Consider the following 22,015-nt stretch of genomic DNA (forward strand, 5'->3'; position numbering starts at 1 on the left):
TTATTGGAAATGATGCGTCTACCCATAGTGCTTCTTATAGTACCGGTAACTCATTTTCGCAAAAATGTGGACTCATGTGGTTTTACAAATGACCGATTCAATTGTGTAAAAGCAATATACGTGAACGGCAATGTACCGGTAACAGAAATCTATACTAATAATCAGGGAACGGATTTATATGGACTAAAAATATATGAAATATGTAAATATATATGTAGTTATTTTTACCAAAATATGGAATTAAATATGGATTTTTACCAAAATATGGAATTAAATATGGACTTAAAATTATAAAAAAATGACTATGTACGTTAAATATTGGTACATTTTAATCAAACTAAACAAAAAATATAATGGACGTACCTTATCTTCCAATGTAGTTTCAACAAAACACAATTTTTATTGTCTGTTACCATAACAATAGGTTACAAACATTTCTTTCAAGTGCTGAAAAGTGAATCTTCTTCTATTGTCTCTGAGGATAGATTTATACTGACTAAAAGAGCGTTCGACGTCACAAGAAGTAACTGGTACATAATTCAATTTCACAATGTCTGCTGGGGATAAGTCCAAGTTAATCTTCACTGTTGATTCACCACTCATCACAGCAACAACCTTTTGTAGTTCTTCATATCCAGGGTTTTTTGAAAGTACAGTGTCCACCTTAGCTCTTACTGCATCTGCAACTTTACCTCTACCACGATTCAGTTGTTCCACAGTACTATTTATAATTTCAAAACTTTCAGATAGTGAAAGGTGCCTATTTTGGAGACTTTTGAGCGTTTTTATGATGCATGAAAATGTATGCTGAATGTGAGCTAAGTCATTCTTCACACTTATGTCACAGGTAACTGTTTTCGCAGTATCAATTGAGACTGCATCTTCAGAGTCCAATGCAAGGAGAACATTGTTAATAGAGTCTATATGTTCGGCATAATATTCAACTGCTTCTAGCCATGTACCCCATCTAGTTAAAATTGGCTTTGGTGGTAATGGAATTTCAGGGTACATTTCTTTCAACACGTTAACTCTACTGGGAGCTTTGAGAAATACTTTTTTCACTGATGAAATCAACAAATCTACTTTAGGGAAATTGTCTCTGACCACTTCTGCCACACGATGAAATGCATGCGCCACACAAGTAAAATGAGTCAATTTAGGATATACAACAGATAATGCTTGTCCAGCTTTGACCATATAAGGGGCAGCATCGCTAATAAAGAATAACACATTATCGTACATAATACCCTTTGGCCACAGGATACCCATAGCTTCGTTGAACAGTTTAACTATAGTTTTGTTATTGCACTTTTCTAGAACATCACAATGTAAAAGAATTCGTTCAGAATATTGTTCACTTAACAAACCGATAACTACATTACCAACAAGTCTACCTTCTTTGTCGGGAGTCTCATCAATGGAAACCCAAATTGAACTATCTTTAATTTCATCTCTTATCTTCTGTATTGTCTCATCGTAGATGGATGGAGCATACGTCTTCCTAAGTGTTGACTCATCCGGGATTGTATGTTGAGTATATTTTTCAAGGAATTCCCTGAAGACCTTATTCTTTAGTTTGTAGAGAGGAATATCAGCAGAGATGAGAGAACGGCACAGGTCGATGTTAAACTCAGATCTTACATTCGATGTTGTTGGTTGTGTTAAAAACAATTGTCTCTGCTTGGAATTTAGTTGTTTGTTGGCCTGATGTTTACTAGTTGTAATGTGTTGTTGCACCAGGAACTTTTGTGTAGATGATACTGCACACTGACACAAATTACAAAATAATATTTTATTGTCAGTTGATAAACCATCTTCTTTAAATTCTGAAATGTAACTTGTTAGTTTTGATTTTAAATTGACTGAATGACGTACTTTTGGCATATTTACCGTCTTTATAGTATGATTTACAAAACTGAACCTATGTGTACTCTGACTGGCATTTAACTGTTGAGCTGCACAACTGAAGTCTGTTAAAAATTTTAAATTAAATTAATACAGTTTTGTAACTTACTTTCCCATTGTTGATAGGACTGCTAATTTTCAAATAACTCTGATGTTAAAGGGATTACTGAACATGTGTTTAAATCTCTATTGTTGAAATGTATTTTTAAAAGTTAATGGAATTTTGTTTTGTTTTATTGTTAAACCTAATATAATATGGACTGTTTTATATGAAATATGGAAAATATATGGAAATTAACGAAAATATGTACTAAACTCTAAAATATGGAAAATAAAAGTAGGATTTTTCAACCCTACACATTGTGAAACATAAAGATAATGCAAAATATAAATTATATTAGCTTTATAAGTAAATATGTATTTACATATAAATCCTTTCCCTGCTAATAATATATCTGTAGCCGACATTTTTCTGGTAATTTTCGATTTTCCAAAAATAATCGGTCCTAACATAATATAATTAACCGCCCTGAAACAGAAAATCGCTTTTTTGACATTTTTGTTCGTCTGTCTGTCTGTCTGTTTGGATGTTTGTTACCTTTTCACGTGATAATGGCTGAACCGATTTATATGAAAATTGGAATATAAATTAAGTTCGTTGTAACTTAGAATTTAGGCTGTATGGCATTCAAAATATTTTATTTAAAAGGGTGGTTATAATGGGGCTCGAATTAAATAAATCGAAATATCTCCCTTATTATTAATTTTCATGAAAAATATTACATAACAAAAGCTTCTTTAAAAATAATTTCCGATAAGTTTTATCCCATGCAAAATTTTGATAGGACTGATATTTAATGAGATAAATGAGTTTCAAAATCACAATAACAATGCCATCTAAGGCGGTGTAATGAAATAAAAAACAAATGACTTCGTCTATAAGGGGCCTTGGACAACAACAATCGAAAGCTATGAAACATACGGTAGCCTACAGAGAATGTTTCTGTGTTTGTATGAAGTAATATCGGAAGCTAAATTAACCGATTTGTATAATTAATTATTAATTCACTATTGGAAAGTGTAGTTTCTCTAGATGGACATACATAATGCTATAATGTTATTACAGTAACTTCTGAGTGAATCGAGGACAGGTAAGATTGAAATAGCTTCTTATGCACAGAAAACTTGATAGGCATTCGTTTCCTGTATTTCCTAAAATAATTTTTATGACTGGATCAAAATGATCGCATTTTAATTTTTTTAATACAATTTAAATTAAGTAACATAATAAACGATTTATCCTTCTATCAAACACGAATGTTCCCTGGATCAAATGTCCTATTTTAATTATGTAATTACTTTATATTTATTTCTAACGGGTGCAGCGGAGCGCACGGGTACGGCTAGTGTTAAAATAATTTTTTATATGCCGATATCTGTCCCCGAAAATTGTGAAAAGAATCTGGTAACCGTACTGTACCTTACGGAAGAAATTTTCTGCCCGGAAAATGTACGTCACATTGCTATGGGAGATGATCTCCTGATATACCAAAAAGAAAAGGCAAGAAAGGAACACGAATGCTAATCTTTCCCTATGAAATATCAGCTGTTATCAGAAAGACTGCTCTTTGTTGTATACTCTGAGTCAGTGGCTAACGTCTGTAGACACACCCGGCCCAGACTTCGGACCCTAGCCTTGCCACCTCCTCCACGAACCATGACTGACCTCGACAGACAGTCTTCCCATCTGCAGAGCCTTACAACAAGGAGAAGTGCTGACTGTTATCACCTATAAAACGTTGACGCGCGCGGAGATTCACACTCGTTCATTCGTTGCTGGGAGAGACGCCGTCGCGACGCCTTAGCCCTTGTGTGTGTTCCGCTCTCCCAGTAGCGATGCCAGGAGCAGGCACGGAGACCACTCTGCTCATCCCCAAAGACGACGGCGTGACGGCGAAGCTGGACAAGACGGGCAAGGTGCAGGACTCCCCGTCACACAGCTGGGTGGGCATGCCAGTGCGTGAACTCGTCAAGTATTCCGGTGATCCCTTCTGGGTGCGACTTCGTTTCTTCTGTTTCGTCGTGTTCTGGCTCTCGTTTATCTTGCTGACTGCATGCGTCGCCTTCTTGATCGCCACTGCACCCAGATGCCAGAAGAGAGAATGGTGGCAGGAGGGTCCTATGTACGGACTGTCTTCCTCTGCCTTCCGGGATCAAAATACTAGCCCGGAATTGAGTGGCCTAGCAGGTAACTTGCATCTTGTTTTGAAGTCAACAGTGGAAACTTGCTTACAGGTTTACATATTGTTGTTAACATTAGATAAGAGATATGTGTAATGTTAATTTTCTTATATGCAATCAAACAAATACTTTGAGTATACTTTGTCCTCGTGGCAGTCCTCTGAGGGAAGTCCTTAATAAAAATATAGGACCATTGATAGTAGTACTTATCAGTTCGATGTCTCGATTTCACAATGATACGTTTTTAGACTAATATGTGTTCCGTATTTCGAAACAGTTCAGATCTTTCTTTCATGCTGTCAATGATTGTACAACTTATGGTTCATTTTCTGGAACTGTTATCAATAGAAATACATAAGTGAAATCATTTACTATGAACCGGAATCTGAAGATAAATATCAACTTTTTGGATTGCACTCAAAAGGTGTTATGTATAAGGAAAAAATTAATATATTTAACTTCATTTACCGAGCGAGTTGGCTCATACGTATCGCATGGGACCGCATTCGGGAGGTTCGTGGTTTGATTCTTGAACCGACCAACCTGACTGTGGTTTTTTTGTGGTTTTCCATAGTTACTTAGGCAAATGTCGGGTTGGAATTTTCATTACCACCATTCATTTTCCTTTCCACTCCAGTGTAAAAGAAGAATTTAGATTTCATATCATATCATTCATCTTCCTCATCTCATTCAATAGACATATTCAGGTCAATACGCGTGTTTTCATCCGTTTACTGGAGGGGGCGTCCTCTCCGCAATATCTCTGCCAGGATTCATTCCTTAAGAGCACTTCCAAGGGCGCTTCGACACCTTGGAAAGGCCGTTGGAATGGATTCTGTGCTGCTTGCCCATCTTGGCGGTATGAACTTAGAGCGAGAGAGGGTAGGATGCCCCTATTGGGTGAATGGGTGAGGGGTCATATGCGGCCGGTGGGTTGGTACACCCTCATCCTCATTTATCCCATAACATTCGATGTGAACAATAAGCCTCAGTATGGCTTACGTGCAAAGGGTCGTTCTAACCCACTCGTAGCCACCATGATCTAACATAACCTAACTTCATTTATAAATAGATTTGAGTAAATAATTTACTATTATTATTAATTATAATTAAATAATTGAGAATAAGGTGCTTAGGAAAATATTTGTGGCTAAGAGAGATGAAGTTACAGGAGAATGGAGAAAGTTACACAATGCAAAACTGCACGTATTGTATTCTTCACATAAAATAATTAAGAACATTAAATCCAGACGTTTAAGATGGGCAGGGTATGTAGCACGTATGGACGATTCCAGAAATGCATATAGAGTGTCAGTTGTAAGGCCGGAGGGAAAAAGATCTCTGGGGAGGCCGAGACATAGATGGGAAGATAATATTAAAATGGATTTGAGGGAGATAGGATATGATGATAGAGACTGGATTAATCTTTCTCAGGATAGGGACCGATGGCGGGCTTATGTGAGGACGGCAATGAAACCTCCGAATCTCTAAAATCCATAAGTAAGTAAGTAAGCAAGGAATTAAGTATTTATGATTTATTAGTGAAATAATATGAAACAACTATAATGTTTTGATTCCTGTCATTAAACTGAAACTTCATGAAGAAGATGTGAACGACTCATAAAACAAATGAATCTACTGAATCATATCCAAAGCGCTCAGACCTCAATTAGTTTTGTGACTTTCCACTCCTGAAGCTTTTAATATGTTTTGTGATTCCAAAACTGAAACTTCATAAGGATTATCTTTCTGCATGTAATTTGTGGACAAATGTGTTCAACGCCTCAAAAAAATATGGGTTTTCTGAATCACGTTCGAAGTGCTTAAGTTCAAAGGTTCACTGACTCATAGGGATGTCGCTAGCAAATCCTCGAGTTGATTTATGGACCAGCGTGACAAATTCATTTGTGCCCATCCCGCACTTTAAATATCATGATTGCCTATTAGAACACTAACTGTACGACATTCCCCACCCTGCTCACTCCTGACGCATATAAAATACGTGATTTATAGTTGAATCTATTTTCGTCTTTAACGGTAACCTAGTGTAACAGTTACGGCTGGTTCACAATAAACCGGGAATGGAAACAACAACGAGAACTAGAACGGAAATAATGTTAAAATAAATGTACCGTATTTAAATGTAAGATTCACAATACTTAATTGTGAATGTTCACATTTGAATACATTTATTTTAACAATATTTCCGTTCTCGTTCCCGTTATCGATTCCTTTCCCGATTTATTGTGAACCAGCCTTTATTCGGTTATGTACAGCAGGTGATCTTTGTCAGCGCAATACCTAGGCAGGTTAGACGTAAGAGATTGTTTCACTCCTTTTGAAGTACTGTAATTTTTTGTTATAGGTGCAACGCCTTCCACTGAAATAATTTGTAATCGGTTATTTAACGACACTGTATCATCTGCGAAGTTATCTAGTATCGGTGGAATTTATGGTAACGAGATGATATATTTGTTCGAAGACTGCCTGACATTTATCTCACAGATGGGGAAAACCATAGGAAAAAGTGACAGGATATTCGTATGATTTCTGTAATTGCTTGAAACGTTTATGCCCTCTGTTGGGTGTTATTCTGATATTTAGATCTTTTCATATTACGTAGAATAAATATACGGTATAATATATTGGCAAGGAATTGCTAAACCACATAATATTTCGTTGAATTTGTTCTAAAAAAGAGTAATCAAAATTTGTTTTTCTAACTCAGTTGATTGCCCAACACATTTGATTTCTTCAAAGTGTTGTTTTCATAATGTTGAACAAATTTACAATTTAACTCTTTTGAACTTTCTTCTCTAAAAATCGTTGTAAATTATAAAGATTACACAGAAATACTCCATAATAGTAGGCGAACCAAAATACAGTACAAAATCGGGCAAATTAATTAAAAAAAATATGGTTTATTTAACGACGCTTGCAACTGCAGAGGTTATATCACCGTCGCCGGTATGCCGGAATTTTGTCCCGCAGGAGTTCTTTTATATGCCAGTAAATCTACTGACATGAGCCTGTCACATTTAAGGACACTTAAATACCATCGACCTGGGCCGGGATCGAACCCGCAACCTCGAGTACAGAAGGCCAGCGCTATACCGACTGCGCTACCCAGGCCGATTGCAAATTGATTCTTTATATTAATGACCAAGAGTGTAGGCCTACAATCAGTTTATTAAAATAAATCTCGAATCAAGTAACATTAATAATAATAATAATAATAATAATAATAATAATAATAATAATAATAATAATAATGATAATAATAATAATAATAATAATAATAATAATAATAATAATAATAATAATAATAATAATAATTTCAGTAAGAGAATTAAACATTATATTCCTTTAAATTGAAACTGTTATTTAACTCTTTTCTTATAGAAAAATTCTTTTTTGACTAGTGATTTTTTCCAGCTTCCATTTACAATATTTTAATTATATCATTGAACTTCTAATATTACAATTGTCATGTAACTGGAAATGTCCCAAGCAAGAACATTTGCTCTTTTGGGTGCAATTTATATATTTTAAATAATTGTATTAGCCTATGTAAATTGTAATTCTAGTTTAAGTAAATTGTACAATTTTTCATTTAGAAATGAAGCCACATAGATAGGCTGTTGATTGGTTTAGATATCAATGCCAATACGTAAATCCGTACTATTATTTTTCTCGCGGTATATGGCATTCATATCATTCTAACCTATCTGATGATATTTTTTCCCCCCTTTCTTAACTGTAAATGAGCACAAACGCTACTTAGGTGTAAATTTTTCTGACATTTTGTATATTCGATTCCCTCATCGTTTCAAATGCATATCAATTTACCTTTTAGGTCTGTTTCCAAATTATATGTAATACGCTTTGTCAAATCTGGCAACCTTCTCATAAGGGAAGCTAATTTTCTTCTTCTACTAGAAATAATTTAAAATATTATTACGTAGGTATTATTATTATTATTATTATTATTATTATTATTATTACTATTATTACCTATCATCATCGTTATTTTCCCTAGACGAATTTTGATTGTCTAAATAACAAGACAGACTACAATGTCCACAAAGTGAAAAATCTAGGACGTGACATAGGGTATGTCATATAATTTAACATTTAAGATAATTATGTAGTTAAGACTAGCAGATATTTTAAAAGGTATCAGGGGTTCATAATCAGATTCTAAGAGCATTATTAATTGTCAAGTAATTCTTGCTTTATACACACATAATTGTAAGTTACATACAATCTAGGCTTCTCATTCGTCCGTTTTTCCTGGGACAGTTCTTTTTTATATATATAAAATGTCCCGATGTTCCGAATTTTTTCCAGTTGTCCCACTTTTTAAATATCCTTTCTGAAAAAGAACTGTGGATTACAAGTTTTATTGCGGTTTTATTGGTGGCCTATCAATCAAACACTGTTGGCCAATTTCTGTTACGATGTTATAAATAGTTACAGTAATACATTTTTTCCGTTCTTCTGTTAGCAGTATTTTTAAAGATGCGTTATTTCTAAGTATGTGATTTATACTTATTTTCTAAAGAAGAATATTTTATGATTTATGTTAATGTGTGTATTTTGGCATCGGTAGTGTTTTATTTAAAACTAGCCGTACCCGTGCGCTCCGCTGCACCCGTTAGAAATAAATATAAAGTAATTACATCATTAAAATAGGACGTTTGATCCAGGGAACATTCGTGTTTGATAGAAGGATAAATCGTTTAATATGTTACTTAATTTAAATTGCATCCAAATAATTAAAATGCGATCATTTTGGTCCAGAGACACTCATTTGGTGCAATGACAATTCCTTTAACATGTTTCTTAATTTTTATTACATGCAACCATAGTTTAATGAAGATTGACATCATTTAGATTTAATGCGTATATTTTATTTTACTTGTTACAGGTTTCCATTGAATTATGGTAATAACTTAATTTTAACCCTTCTTTTCTACGCATTCAGTAAATGGCGCTTGGCCCACTATGGTTCTGAACCCTTCAAATAACTTAAATTATATTATATAATATTACATATTATATTATATATTATATTATATTATATTATATTATATTATATTATATTATATTATATTATATTATATTATATTATATTATATTATATTATATTATATTATATCAGAAGTTACTGTAATAATATTATAGCATTATGTCCATCTAGAGAAACTACACTTTCCAATGGTGAAATATACAAATCGGTTAATTTAGCTTCCGATATTACTTCATACAAACACAGAAACATTCTCTGTAGGCTATCTTTCATAGCTTTCGACTGTTGCTGTCCAAGGCCCCTTATAGAGGAGGGAAGTCATTTGTTTTTTAGTTCATTACACGGCCTTAGATGGCAGTTATTTTAATTTGAAAACTCATTTATCTCATTAAATATCAGTCCTATCAAATTTTTTCAAAGAATAAAACTTATTGCAAACTATTTTTAAAGAATAACATTTTTCACAAAAATCAATAATAAGCGAGATATTTCGATTTATTTAATTCAGACCCTCTTATAACCTCCTTTTTAAATAATGTATTTTGAATGTCATATACCGGTAGCCTAAAATCTAAGTTACAACGAACTTAAATTATATTCCAATTTTCATCGAAACCCGTTCAGCCATTATCGCGTGAAAAGGTAACAAACATACAGACAGACAGACAAACAAAAATTCCGAAAAAGCGATTTTCGGTTTCAGGGTGGTTAATTATATATGTTAGGACCAATTATTTTTGGTAAATCGAAAATTACCAGAAAAATTTCGGCTACAGATTTATTATTAGTATAGATTAAACATGTGCGATGATTTTGTTTTCGATTTTCTCAGCTTTTTTTAACATGTCCCTTTTTTCTACAAAATGTCCCAGGATTTTTAAGTAAGAAATTGGAAATATCTCGCTTTTTTAACAATATATTATATATTATGGGAACCCTAACTTACATCCACGCACACAAACGCTCTGTACACATATTAGATATTGGCCTGTGTATATAATTTCCTAATTCATTACTTTTAGACCTTCATCTTCACCCACTGCGATCTTCTGAAGTGGTTTCTAATTTATGGAGAGCGTACTGGGCTACTAATTCCTAAATGCTTCCGTTGCTTTCTACGCTTTCAGGTAGGAAGAACTAGATTTTCGTCTTGTCTTTGTCTGCGTCCTATTGAAAATCTAAATCCCCACATTAAAAATATCGAGTTCTGAGACTGGTTCTTTGCTTCTGGCATAGTTACTGCAGCTATGTTTCAACACGCGAAATTTCCCTCCCCCACGTATTTATGTAACAAAGTGAAATCATCCTTAACAGCTTATCTGTGTGGTTCGACGATTTCTGAATCTGTATATTTCCTCTCACATGCCCTTGACTGCTACATTTCAATAATAAGTGCAAGTTTTCTTGTCATATCCCTTCCTGGCTGTAGAGCTATTGAACTCGAAATGCCCTTGTTACAATCCATGAAATAAAGCTGGAAATTTTCTAACGTTTCATTACATTTAGCAACCGATTTGCATGACAGTATAATAATCAATTATATAAGACACAAAAAAGGTGTTTAAGAACACTAAATGACACATTTTAAGATAAATGAAGGGTTCAGAGCCATAGTGTGCCAAGCGCCATTAATTAAAAGCGGAGAAAGCAAGGGTTAAAGTTAAGTGAATGCCATAGTTTAATGAATATTGACATATCATTTAGTTTTAATGTGTATACTTTATATTACTTGCTATATGTTTCCATTGAATTGTGGTAATAACTTCATTTTAACCCTTGTTTTCCTAGGTTTTAGTAAATAGCGCTTGACCCACTATGGTTTTGAATCCTTCAAATATAAATAATATGATATAAAAGTAAAACTCTATGAACATACTCATAAAATACTAAGGCCCAGTTGTACGAACAGAATAAAGTCCTGTTAAAATTAATTCCATGGTTACGCGAGAAATGTTTTGTACGAAATCGGAATAGTGCAATATCCGGAGGATATCTTCTGAATAAACTTTTCCATGCTTTCAGTCGTTGTTAAAATGTTATCTAGAGAATAAAATATAAAATGGCAGCAGCATTAGACATGAATCTCTGATAGTGATGGTGAATTACCATATAATGTGCTTTTGAGAGCGCAGAAACAAAAGAAAATAAGGCATAGACATTATCTATTAAATGAGTATGACGATGAAGAATTTCTGGCAAGATTCAATCTAAAAGGACACCGCTTAAAGTCTGCTGGAATTAATCAATTATTTTGAACATATGACAAACAGGAAAAAATAGTTCACATTTTCATCATTGTAAAGAAATTGTACACTATGTCTTTTACACACTCCCAGAGAAAAAAATCACAGACCGTTAGGTCGGGGGATCTAGGAGGCCACTGCAACGCTAAGTCATCTTCAGCGCATCGTCCCATCCAACGGCGAGGGAGTACTTTGTTCAGGTAGCGACGCACTTCAGTGTGCTAATGGGGCGGCGCCCCATCAAATTGGAATATGAAGTTTTTGGAATCCTCAGTCACTTGAGGAAGCAACAATTGCTGCATCATATCGAGGACAGTTGTATCCGTGAAAAAAGGGGCCGTACACCTTTGATTTAGACACTGCAGCAAACAATCACTTTTGGAGAATCTCGTTCATGTTGCACTGTCAAACGTGTTTTTAGTAGCTTACCCAGATGCGTGAATTATAGCGATTAACTTTGGCACTCAAGTGAAATGTGGCCTCGTCACTAAACACTAGAATGTCCTCAAAACCATCATTCTCCTCCTTAGAGGTTTAGAGGTGAGAGTGAATTTTGTAATTTTAATTTATAGCGCCATGATCTTGTCTTATCTTCTTATACAACTTACATTTTCATCGACACAAAATTCAGATGGTAGACCTACATAAATTTATTAAAACGTAATAAAAATTTATTTATTTAATCTGACAAAGTTAAGGCCAGCAAGCTTTCTCTTCCATCCAGCCAATCTCGCGATATTCTCAAACGAAGGTCGTTTTTTGGTGAGATTTTGAGGGGAAGGACATACAGGAATGACCAAATATTTGTCAAAATTAACATTTTCTTTTTAATTTTTAGCCTAATAATATTTCATAGTACTGACTTCATTTGAACGAAATTTCAAGGTCGTTAGGAAGAAAATAATTGATTTTACGCCATTTTTAAATAGCCGCTGCGCTCCAGTCCCTTCAATATCCGGAGTTTGTTTATTTTACATTCTTCAAAATTTAATATTTAATATCTCAGACAATAATAGAGATGACTTAATAAAATTTTCAGGGCATATTCTCACATTATGCAGGAATAATTCTGTAAGAGGAAATTGTCAAATTGCAAATTAAAGAATAAGTTAAAAATAGATGTGCAATTTTTCTTTCTGTAAATAAAAATAGAATTTATAAAACAGTTATATTACTGGTTGTTCTGTATGGTTGTGAAACTTGGACTCTCATTTTGAGAGAGGAACAGAGATTAAGAGTGTTTGAGAATAAGGTTCTTAGGAAAATATTTGGGGCTAAGAGGGATGAAGTTACAGGAGAATGGAAAAAGTTACACAACACAGAACTGCACGCATTGTATCCTTCACCTGACATAATTAGGAACATTAAATCCAGACGTTTGAGATGGGCAGGACATGTAGCACGTATGGGCGAATCCAGAAGTGGATATAGAGTGTTAGTTGGGAGGCCGGAGGGAAAAAGACCTTTGGGGAGGCCGAGACGGAGATGGGAAGATAATATTAAAATGGATTTGAGGGAGGTGGGATATGATGATACAGACTGGATTAATCTTGCTCAGGATAGGGATCAATGGCGGTCTTATGTGAGGGCGGCAATGAACTTCCGGGTTCCTTAAAAGCCAGTAAGTAAGTAAGTAAGTAAATAAGTAAGTAAGTAAGTCAGTAAGTAAATAAAAATTCAAAATAAAAATAAAAATTTCTAAAAGTCATCAAACAAATTTGATTAGCAGTGTCTTTGCCTTCATTTAAGGCAAGATTTGTGATTCTGTGATATTCTTGAGAATAAATATATAATTTTCTTTATAATACTGTTTTCTTTTTTTTTTTCATTTTTATATCTGTGACTATACCATAAAGGGCAAAAGTGAAATTGTTATTTAAAAGGATTCAAACATTGATATAAAACTATGTTAGGGAAATAACTTAAAATACTCGCATGAGAAAAGAGACTTCCTGTAGGTCTTTCCTCTTAAATTGCATGAATGAAGATGAAGACTTAATTGACATTTTGTGCTTGTCTGACGAAGCGTATTTCCACCTCAGTGCTAGTCACTCAAGAAATACATGGCAGGCTATGTACATTATGACCTCATCATGTTTATGATTTTAAAAATACTGTAAAAATTCTTGAGTCAATAACAAATTGTACATAATCGCCCCTGCCTCTGCCAGACCCTGTATAATAATTATCAATATAAACCTTTCTAGTGTATATAGTATTTGTGCTCATAGAAAAGGCGTTTGACAGAGTAGATGAGGATCCTAAAGAAAATCGGCGTGGATTGGAAAGACAGGAGGCTGTTAAGTAGGCCTAACCTTTATATGAAACGAGTCAAAGTCAGGATAGGAGAAGAAATGTCAGAAGAAAGTGAAATAGAGAGAGGAGTACGACAAGAATGCCCTTTATTACCTACTCTGTTCAACATCTACTTGGAGGAATTAGCGAAGAACTGCTTTCAGAACATGGGAGGAGTGATAGTAGGAGGAAGAAAAATAAAGTCTATCAGATTTGCTGATGATATGGCGTTGTTAGCAGAAGAGGAAGTGATACTAAGGGATATGCTACTGGAGCTAAATGGCAGCTGTGAGCAGTATGGAATGAAGATAAATGCTAACAAGACTAAGAGCGTGGTCATAGGAAGAAAAATACAGAAGGTAAACTTGCGAATTCTAAATGAGGCAGTAGAGCAAGTGGACAGCTTCAAATTCTTGGGGTGTACTATGAGCTGTAACATGAGCTGCAGCCAGGAAGTCGAAAGTATAATAATAATAATGGCAAAAGAAGCTTTTAATAGAAAAAGGAGCATCTTCTGCGCACCTCTGGAAAAAGAACTAAGGAAGATACTAATGAAGTGCTTTGTGTGGAGTGTCGCATTGTATGGGCAGAAACATGGACATTAAGACGAAATGAAGAGAAACGAATAGACGCATTTGAAATGTGGATATGGAGAAGACTGGAGTGTGTGAAGTGGATAGACATAATAAGAACTGAAATTGTGTTGGAAAGAGTGGGTGAAGAAAGAATGATGCTGAAACTGGTCAGAAGGAGGAAAAGGAATTGCTTGGGTCACTGGCTGAGAAGAAACTGCCTACTGAAGGATGCACTGGAAGGAATGATGAACGGGAGAAGATTTCGTGGCAGAAGAGATATCAGATGATAGACGAAATTAAGATAGCCTATGTGTATCATATGAGGAGACAAAGAGGAAGGAAGAAAGTAGGAAATACTGGAGAATGCTGGGTTTGCAGTGAAAGACCTGCCCTTGGACAGAATACTATTAATGAATGAAACCCTGTCTATTAATCAAGAGTCTTCATCGCAGCATTTTTCCGGCGCAAATAGCGTAACTAGTTGATGCGATGTCCTCTGTTACATAAGACTGGCTCCACTCTCTTGCTCAAGGGTCATATCCTACAAACTATCGTGACGTCAGAGCATCACGCAATACTTAAGAGTTGTTACATCTGCTGGCATTGAACTCTACGCTATGGAGATCTGAACAATAAGCTGGGGTGCAGAACACAATCGAAGACCAACACGTTACGGTCAAGTCTCATCACTGGCGCCGCCGTATTTGTTTGTGAACTGCAGCGATTTACTTCTTAAAAAAACAAAAAAGAGTTGTTTATTACACGCTCTTGTGAATGTTACAGCACATTAATTCTGAGACTTATTCGCACAAACTTTAGTATCATCTGAAAAAATATGCATACTTATGCACATAAACCGCCGATTGCTCGGAGACAAAAAAAGGGGAAAGAATTATCTGTTTTTACAATTAATTTAAATACAGTCTTCTTAATATTTGGTATTCACAAGAAACTAGTTCGATTAATTAAAATGTGTCTCAGTGGAACTTAGAGCGAAGTCCGTATAGGCCTGTTACCTGTATGAAGCTTTTCCAATTCACTACGGGCTAAAGTAAGGAGATGCATTATCACTTTACTTTTTAACTTTGCTCTAGAAAATGCCATTATAAAATTCCAGGAAAACAGAGAGGGTTTGGAATTGAACGAGTTACATCAGCTGCTTGTCTATGCGGATAATGTGAGAAAATCCACAAACTATTAAGGAGAACATGGGAATTTTACTTGAAGCAAGTAAAGAGATAGTTTTGGAAGTAAATCCCTAAAAGACAAAGTATATGATTATGTCTCGTGACCAGAATATAGTACAAAATGGAAATATAAAAATTAGAAATGTATCCTTTGAAGAGGTGGAAAAATTCAAATATCTTGGAGCAACAGTAACAAATATAAATGACACTCGGGATGAAATTAAATGCAGAATAAATATGAGAAAAACCTGTTATTATTCGGTTGAGAAGCTTTTATCATTCAGTCTGCTGTCAAAAAACCTGAAAGTTAGAATTTATAAAACAGTTATATTACCGTTTTGTATAGTTGTGAAACTTGGACTCTCACTTTAAAAGAGGAAGATAGGTTAAAGGTGTTTGAGAATAAAGTACTTAGGAAAATATTTGAGACTAAGAGAGATAAGTTACAGGAGAATGGAGAAAGTTACACATAGCAGAACTGCACGAATTGTATTCTTCACCTGACATAATTAAAAACATTAAATCCAGACGTTTGAGATGGGTAGGGCATATAGCACGTATGGGCGAACCTAGAAATGCATATAGGCTAAAGTGTTAGTTGAAAAGCCGGAGTGAAAAAGACCTTTGGGGAGGCCGAGACGTAGATGGGAGGATAATATTAAAATGGATTTGAGGGAGGTGGGATATGATGATAGAGACTGGATTAATCTTGCTCTGGATAGGAACCGATGCGGGCTTATGTGAGGGCGGCAATGAACCTCCGGGTTCCTTAAAAGCCATTTGTAAGTGACAGTCTTCTTGATAGCTACAGTGTTAAGCGGTGGCGTGCGGTAATAGGTAATACAAGTTTATATATATATATATATATATATATATATATACATATATATATATATATATATATATATATCTTACTACTAGGTTCAAAAAGTTCCCGGAATTTTACTACCATTTTTCGTATTAATATATAACAAGGGATATTATACATTTGTTTTGTTGGTAACATTCATGATGTCATTTCCTTAAAGTTTGTTGATAATGGCAATCATTGGTTTTGAGTTGTAGGCAATTGTTTATCATAGTGTTTTGTTTGTTCGTCGCATTTTGTAATTATGTCCACAGAGCAAAGTACAAACATCAAGTTCTGTGTTTTGCTGGGGACATGATCAGTATGGCTGATGAAGATGGTGATTTCTTAAACAAAATGAAACTGGTGCTACTTGTACGACCCAGTCCCTAAACGACAGTCATCTGAGTGGAAATCGAAAACATCTCCTCGGAAGCAAAAATTTCCTAGGGACACTTCCAAAGGCAAAGTTATTTTAAATGTTATGTTTTATTTAACGACGCTCGCAACTGCAGAGGTTATATCAGCATCGCCGGATGTGCCGGAATTTTGTCCCGCAGGAGTTCTTTCACATGCCAGTAAATCTACTGACATGAGCCTGTCGCATTTAAGCACACTTAAAGCAAAGTTATGTTGGAAGTTTTCTTCGACTCTCAGGGTCTCATGCACCATGAGTTCATTCCAGAAGGTCGTACTGTAACGAAAGAATTGTACGTAGAAACCCTCCGTCGCCTCTGGGACGCAGTGAGAAGGAAACGTCCAGAAAAGTGGGTAGAAAAAAACTGGTTCCTTATGCATGTGACAATGCACCTGCTCATCGCGCAATTATTGTAAAGAATTTTCTTGCCAGGCACAACATAACTGCTTTGGATCACCCACCATACTCTCCTGATCTCTCACCACCTGATTACTTTCTGTTTCCCCGTCTGAAAAGTCATCTGAAAGGACGGAGATTCAATGCTGAAGAGGTTATCGCAAACGCGACGAGAGCACTAAAACGGGTTTCACAAAATGGCTTCCAGGCCTGCTTCCAGGAACTCTACACGCGTTGGCAAAAGTGTGTAGTTGCGGAAGGCAACTATTTTGAAGGGAATTCTGTAGAATAGTGTTTAAGGTACGTTGTTTCTATGATGCTAACAAATTCCGGGAACTTTTTGAACCTAGTATGTATATATATATAGTACAAAACTGATAGCAGCCAACTCACCTAAATATAGGCTATTTTAAGACCACAGCAATTCTTCTCTCTTTAGCAGCAAAATCATCGAACGGAAATAAACGAATCCGTATCTGTCAGTATAGATGCCTCAAGCTAAGAATATGAATCATGAATCCGCATCGACCAAGACAGATGCTCAGAGAAAGGATTTTGTGACATTTTGACGTTAGAGAATCCATAGTTCTCACGATTAAAATATGTCTGCAATAAATTTCTTCTTTTTCGCTTTATGAAAGCAATGACGCCTCAGACCACGCGGTTACGAAGCTAAACCAAGGCGAACCTATTTTAAAATTCAAATTCAAAGTCATGGAGACGCAGGCAGTTTCTTAATTCTGTGTTGTTTGGGTAAAGGGAGATGTCATAAAATTGAGTTGTGAGATAAATTAAAATTAAACTTCGAACCCTTATTGCAAATAATTTTCTAAAAAAATAAAACACATAAAATGCTATATTATTTTGATTGTTGCACACACACTTGCCTGATTTAACTTTTGTCCTCATCTGGGGAACAAAATTCCATCTGCACAAAAAATGACTTAACCCTCTTTACCCGAACACCACAGAATTTAAAATGCAGAGTATTTGTTATGCATTGTGAATCGTAAGTAATGTCATTAATTTCAGGGTTATTCTTTGAAAAATAAATGTATTACAATTTTGCTCGTTTTTGCTTCCTTCTCGAGATAATAATAATTGTTTTATATGCAACATTTCATTGCATGTTTTGGGAAAACCATGATTTAAGTCTTAATATGCTCAGTCAATTTAAGAGAGCAGTGTATTATGGTAATAAGTGATTGGAAGAATATTAGTTTTGTCCTTTAAATGTGCAGAAATTTGAGCCGAGCAAATGAAGGGTTCAGAATGATAGTGGGCCAAGCGCCATTTACTAAAATCGTATAAAACAAGGGTTAAAATGAAGTTATTACCATAATTGAATGGAAACATATAGCAAATAATATAAAGTATACACATTAAAACTAAATGATATGTCAATCTTCAATAAACTATGGTATTCACTTAACTTTAAACCTTGCTTTCTTCGTTTTTAATGAATGGCGCTTGGCCCACTATGGCTCTGAACCATTCAAATGTAACTTTTCGTTCTGAAAATGAATTTGTCAATGTGCTACATTTGTTCGGATCCAATTTCTGTACATTTAGCCTAAAGGACAAAACTGAAATTATTTCAATCTTTAATTGACTGACCATATTGGAATTTCAGTCAACGGCTTTCTCGAAATACATTATGATATGAGCCGTTCAGAGCAAAAGTGGTGTAAGTCAAAGTTGGGTAATGAGTTTTAAAGTAAACATTCTGTAAAATACAGCGCAAAGTAGCAAGTAATATGTCCTTCTTGCTATCCACTGACTACTAATAGTTTAAATAAATTGAATATTAATTCCTACTTTGCGCTGTATTTTACAGAATGTTTAGGGGAGTTTCGGGTAGTATCGGACATCGGGTAATATCGGACAGTGAGTTTCTTTCATCTACCACACGATGATAGTACCTGATCGACATGGTTACGTTTCTGTGATGTCGCATAGAGAAACGTAACCATGTCATTCAGGTACTATATGGTGGTATATGAAAAAAACGCACTGTCCGATACTACCCGATGTCCGATACTACCCGACTCTCCCTACTTTAACCCTCTTTACCCATTTTTGACTTACACCACTTTTGCTCTGAACGGCTCATATGTTTCATATAAAAAATGTTTATCTCGAAAAAGGAGCAAAAACAAGCAAATTTTATTGAACTTTCTGGTTTGAAATATCTCAAAGAATAACCCCCTGTATTTAATGGCATTACTTACGGCTCATTCTGTATTATCGCCGCTGCGGGATTCCCGTGCGTGTGCACGCACTGATGTGTACGCAATCAAAGCGGCGACGTCACCGACTAATCACCCACAATCAGTGACGAGGCGCTCCAGTCATTCATCACAGTCAGAGCCGGGAAGTGTAGTGTTGACCTCGATGTGTCAAGAGCGCGAGACCCTGACATTTAGGGAACGCACGCGGCAGTCAGACCGAATAGCTTCACTGTCAGCTGCACCCGGAGCTCGTGTGGTTTTCGGTGGGCCCGCGATTCGCCCTTTTTATACTTCTGGATCAAAATACAGAACACATGAACGACATCTATGCTCGCATTTCCATGGAAATTAACATATTGTAGTCACTTTCGTTTATTTTCTGAATTACAGCATTTATATCTGTATATTGTGTATTGCCTGAGCGTACTCCAATCTGCAGAAAGCCAAGGAAGGCTGTAGCATGAGCGATGATCACTGAAATTCCCTAAAAATCAGTCATGGAAGGTTATGACTACAATAAATTAACATCATACAATGTAGTAGTAGAGCTGAGACGAGATGTTATGGCACGAACCTGCGCGAAGTTTTAAATTTCCGGCCAGCAGGGTAGAGGAGTGGGGGTTGTTTGGGTTACGGTCCTCAAGCTCAGAGCGCTCAGTATCACCACTTTCTTACTCAAGAGTCCGAAGGTACCTAATGGAATCACGCCCGCTATTCCATCTTTATATTCTTATTCTCCGTCCGAATCAGACGACTGATCTGTGCTGGAATCAGATGTCCCTAAGTTTATGGAAATGTTCTCCAAAATACTGTCCATCGCGTGCTCACTTTCAATGTAATTGTTCTCTACTTTCTTCACATAATCATACACTGATATCCATTCTTGGAAGAGGCGATTGCAGAGTCGGCCTCTGCTTATGCGTAGCGTAGAAATTATAGATGTGTCTTCTTATGACTTTCTCATCAAAACTGTCTACAGCTGCAACAATCTTCTTCTTCGGCTGTGATTTTTCCGGACTGGAGAAAGAATATGCTGTTCCTGCCTCAATATTTTCCCCTTCTTTCCTGATTCTTGCCAAGGTTCGCTTTTAAATACCAGTGGCAGCCAGTACTCTTGCACACACGCTTTTCAATGGAATTGGTATTCCATTTACAGCCTCTTCTGACATGAATTTCTATACATTGTATGCTATTTCACGTCCTTGACTATGAACTACTCTATGATTTCACACCTTAGACAATGCCATAATGAGGGCGCTCAGAAGGACAATGTTTTCAGTATTAGCAATAGCGGTAGTAGCAGAACGATCTGAACACTCGGAATGCTAGTAACCAACTAACCCAACACCCCTCCAGTTGAGTGTGAGGGCGAGTCCAAGCAAACGAACTAAAATACGTCCCTCGCGCTGGTGCCATAACTTCTCGTCCGGGCTCTAGTAGTAGTAGTAGTAGTAGTAGTAGCAGTAGTAGTAGTAGTAGTAGTAGTAGTAGTAGTAGTAGTAGTAGTAGTAGTAGTAGTAGTAGTTTTAGTTGGTATTGTTTCAACGTATTCTATGCAGTTGCCCTAAGAATCTCCAATAGCTTCCGACACAGGGTAGTAAAATCGACTATTTAGTGCTTTATTTATCGTACAGATCAGTGAGGAAAGTAAGGCGATATGTGCCGGTATGGAATACCGCCACTGGTCTATGGCCAGAAGACATACCGTTAGTGAAAAATGACATCCCGTCATGAAAAAATGTGATCCGTAAAATTTTTGTATACATTTCCTGCCAACAAAGGGTACTATCTGTTTGATTCGTAAATCTAAACCACAGCCTTCAGGAACTGTATGCTACGTGTATTTAGACACATTTTATTTGATAAGTCAACCCCGGAATGCTTACAAGTATGGAAGACTGTGGCCTGTAGCTTGTGGTGGCCATTGTTGCCAATTTAGTGACTGTGTCATTTTTGTTGCTGTTGCACTTTTTATTAATAATTAAGTAAGGACTTTGAAGCTTTAACATTATTTTAAATGATAAGTCTCAAAGGACATTGTAAAATGATCTAGTAAATAACTGAAGTAACTTGAAATTATTTCATTAAGAAATGTAAAGTGTTGCGTAAGCTTCAAAGATTCGCGTTACTGCTAAATGAAACAATTTATTGTATACATCATGTATGTGTGTGTTGTAAGGAAGGGGGTAAGCCTTTTTTAAATCGAGGTATGCCAGGGGACAATCTTGGGATAGCATACCACCTCTGGTTTTTCCCCACTTTCCTCACTGGTACAGATAATATATCTGGTCTGTTGCGGAAGTTATCTGATATACAATTTGTAATTGATTCTTTATCGTCTTTCCGTGAAGAGACTTAGCAAATCACGAAAAGAAACTCATTTCAAGGCAGCCAACTCTTGGAATCGAACCTCAGACCTTCTAAATACAGGATGTGACACTACCGTGCTTAATAATAATAATAATAATAATAATAATAATAATAATAATAATAATAATAATAGTAATAGTAATAATAATAATAATAATAATAGTAATAATAATAATAATAATAGTAATAATAATAATAGTAATAAATATAGTAATAATAATAGTAATAATAACAATAATAATAATAAAAATAATAATAATAATACAGTTCTATTT

The 22,015-nt window shown here is 35.5% G+C and overlaps 1 protein-coding gene across 3 annotated transcripts in view; it reads left to right on the top strand.

The window, feature by feature from the left end:
* LOC138704568 (maltase 2-like) overlaps positions 1–22,015 on the top strand; it is a 116,172-nt gene that overhangs the window by 45,330 nt on the left and 48,827 nt on the right. Inside the window, exon 1 of one of the 3 annotated variants that reach the window (XM_069832608.1) lies at positions 3,633–4,153. The exons of the other annotated variants lie outside the window; for them this stretch is intronic. Within the exon in view, the coding sequence (XP_069688709.1) occupies positions 3,802–4,153 (352 nt within the window). The 5' untranslated portion in view covers positions 3,633–3,801. Of the gene's footprint in view, positions 1–3,632; positions 4,154–22,015 lie in introns of those variants that run through there. 3 annotated transcript variants of the gene reach the window in all.

Source organism: Periplaneta americana, chromosome 8 (assembly GCF_040183065.1).
Source record: "Periplaneta americana isolate PAMFEO1 chromosome 8, P.americana_PAMFEO1_priV1, whole genome shotgun sequence".
Classification (NCBI taxonomy): Eukaryota; Metazoa; Arthropoda; class Insecta; order Blattodea; family Blattidae; genus Periplaneta; species Periplaneta americana.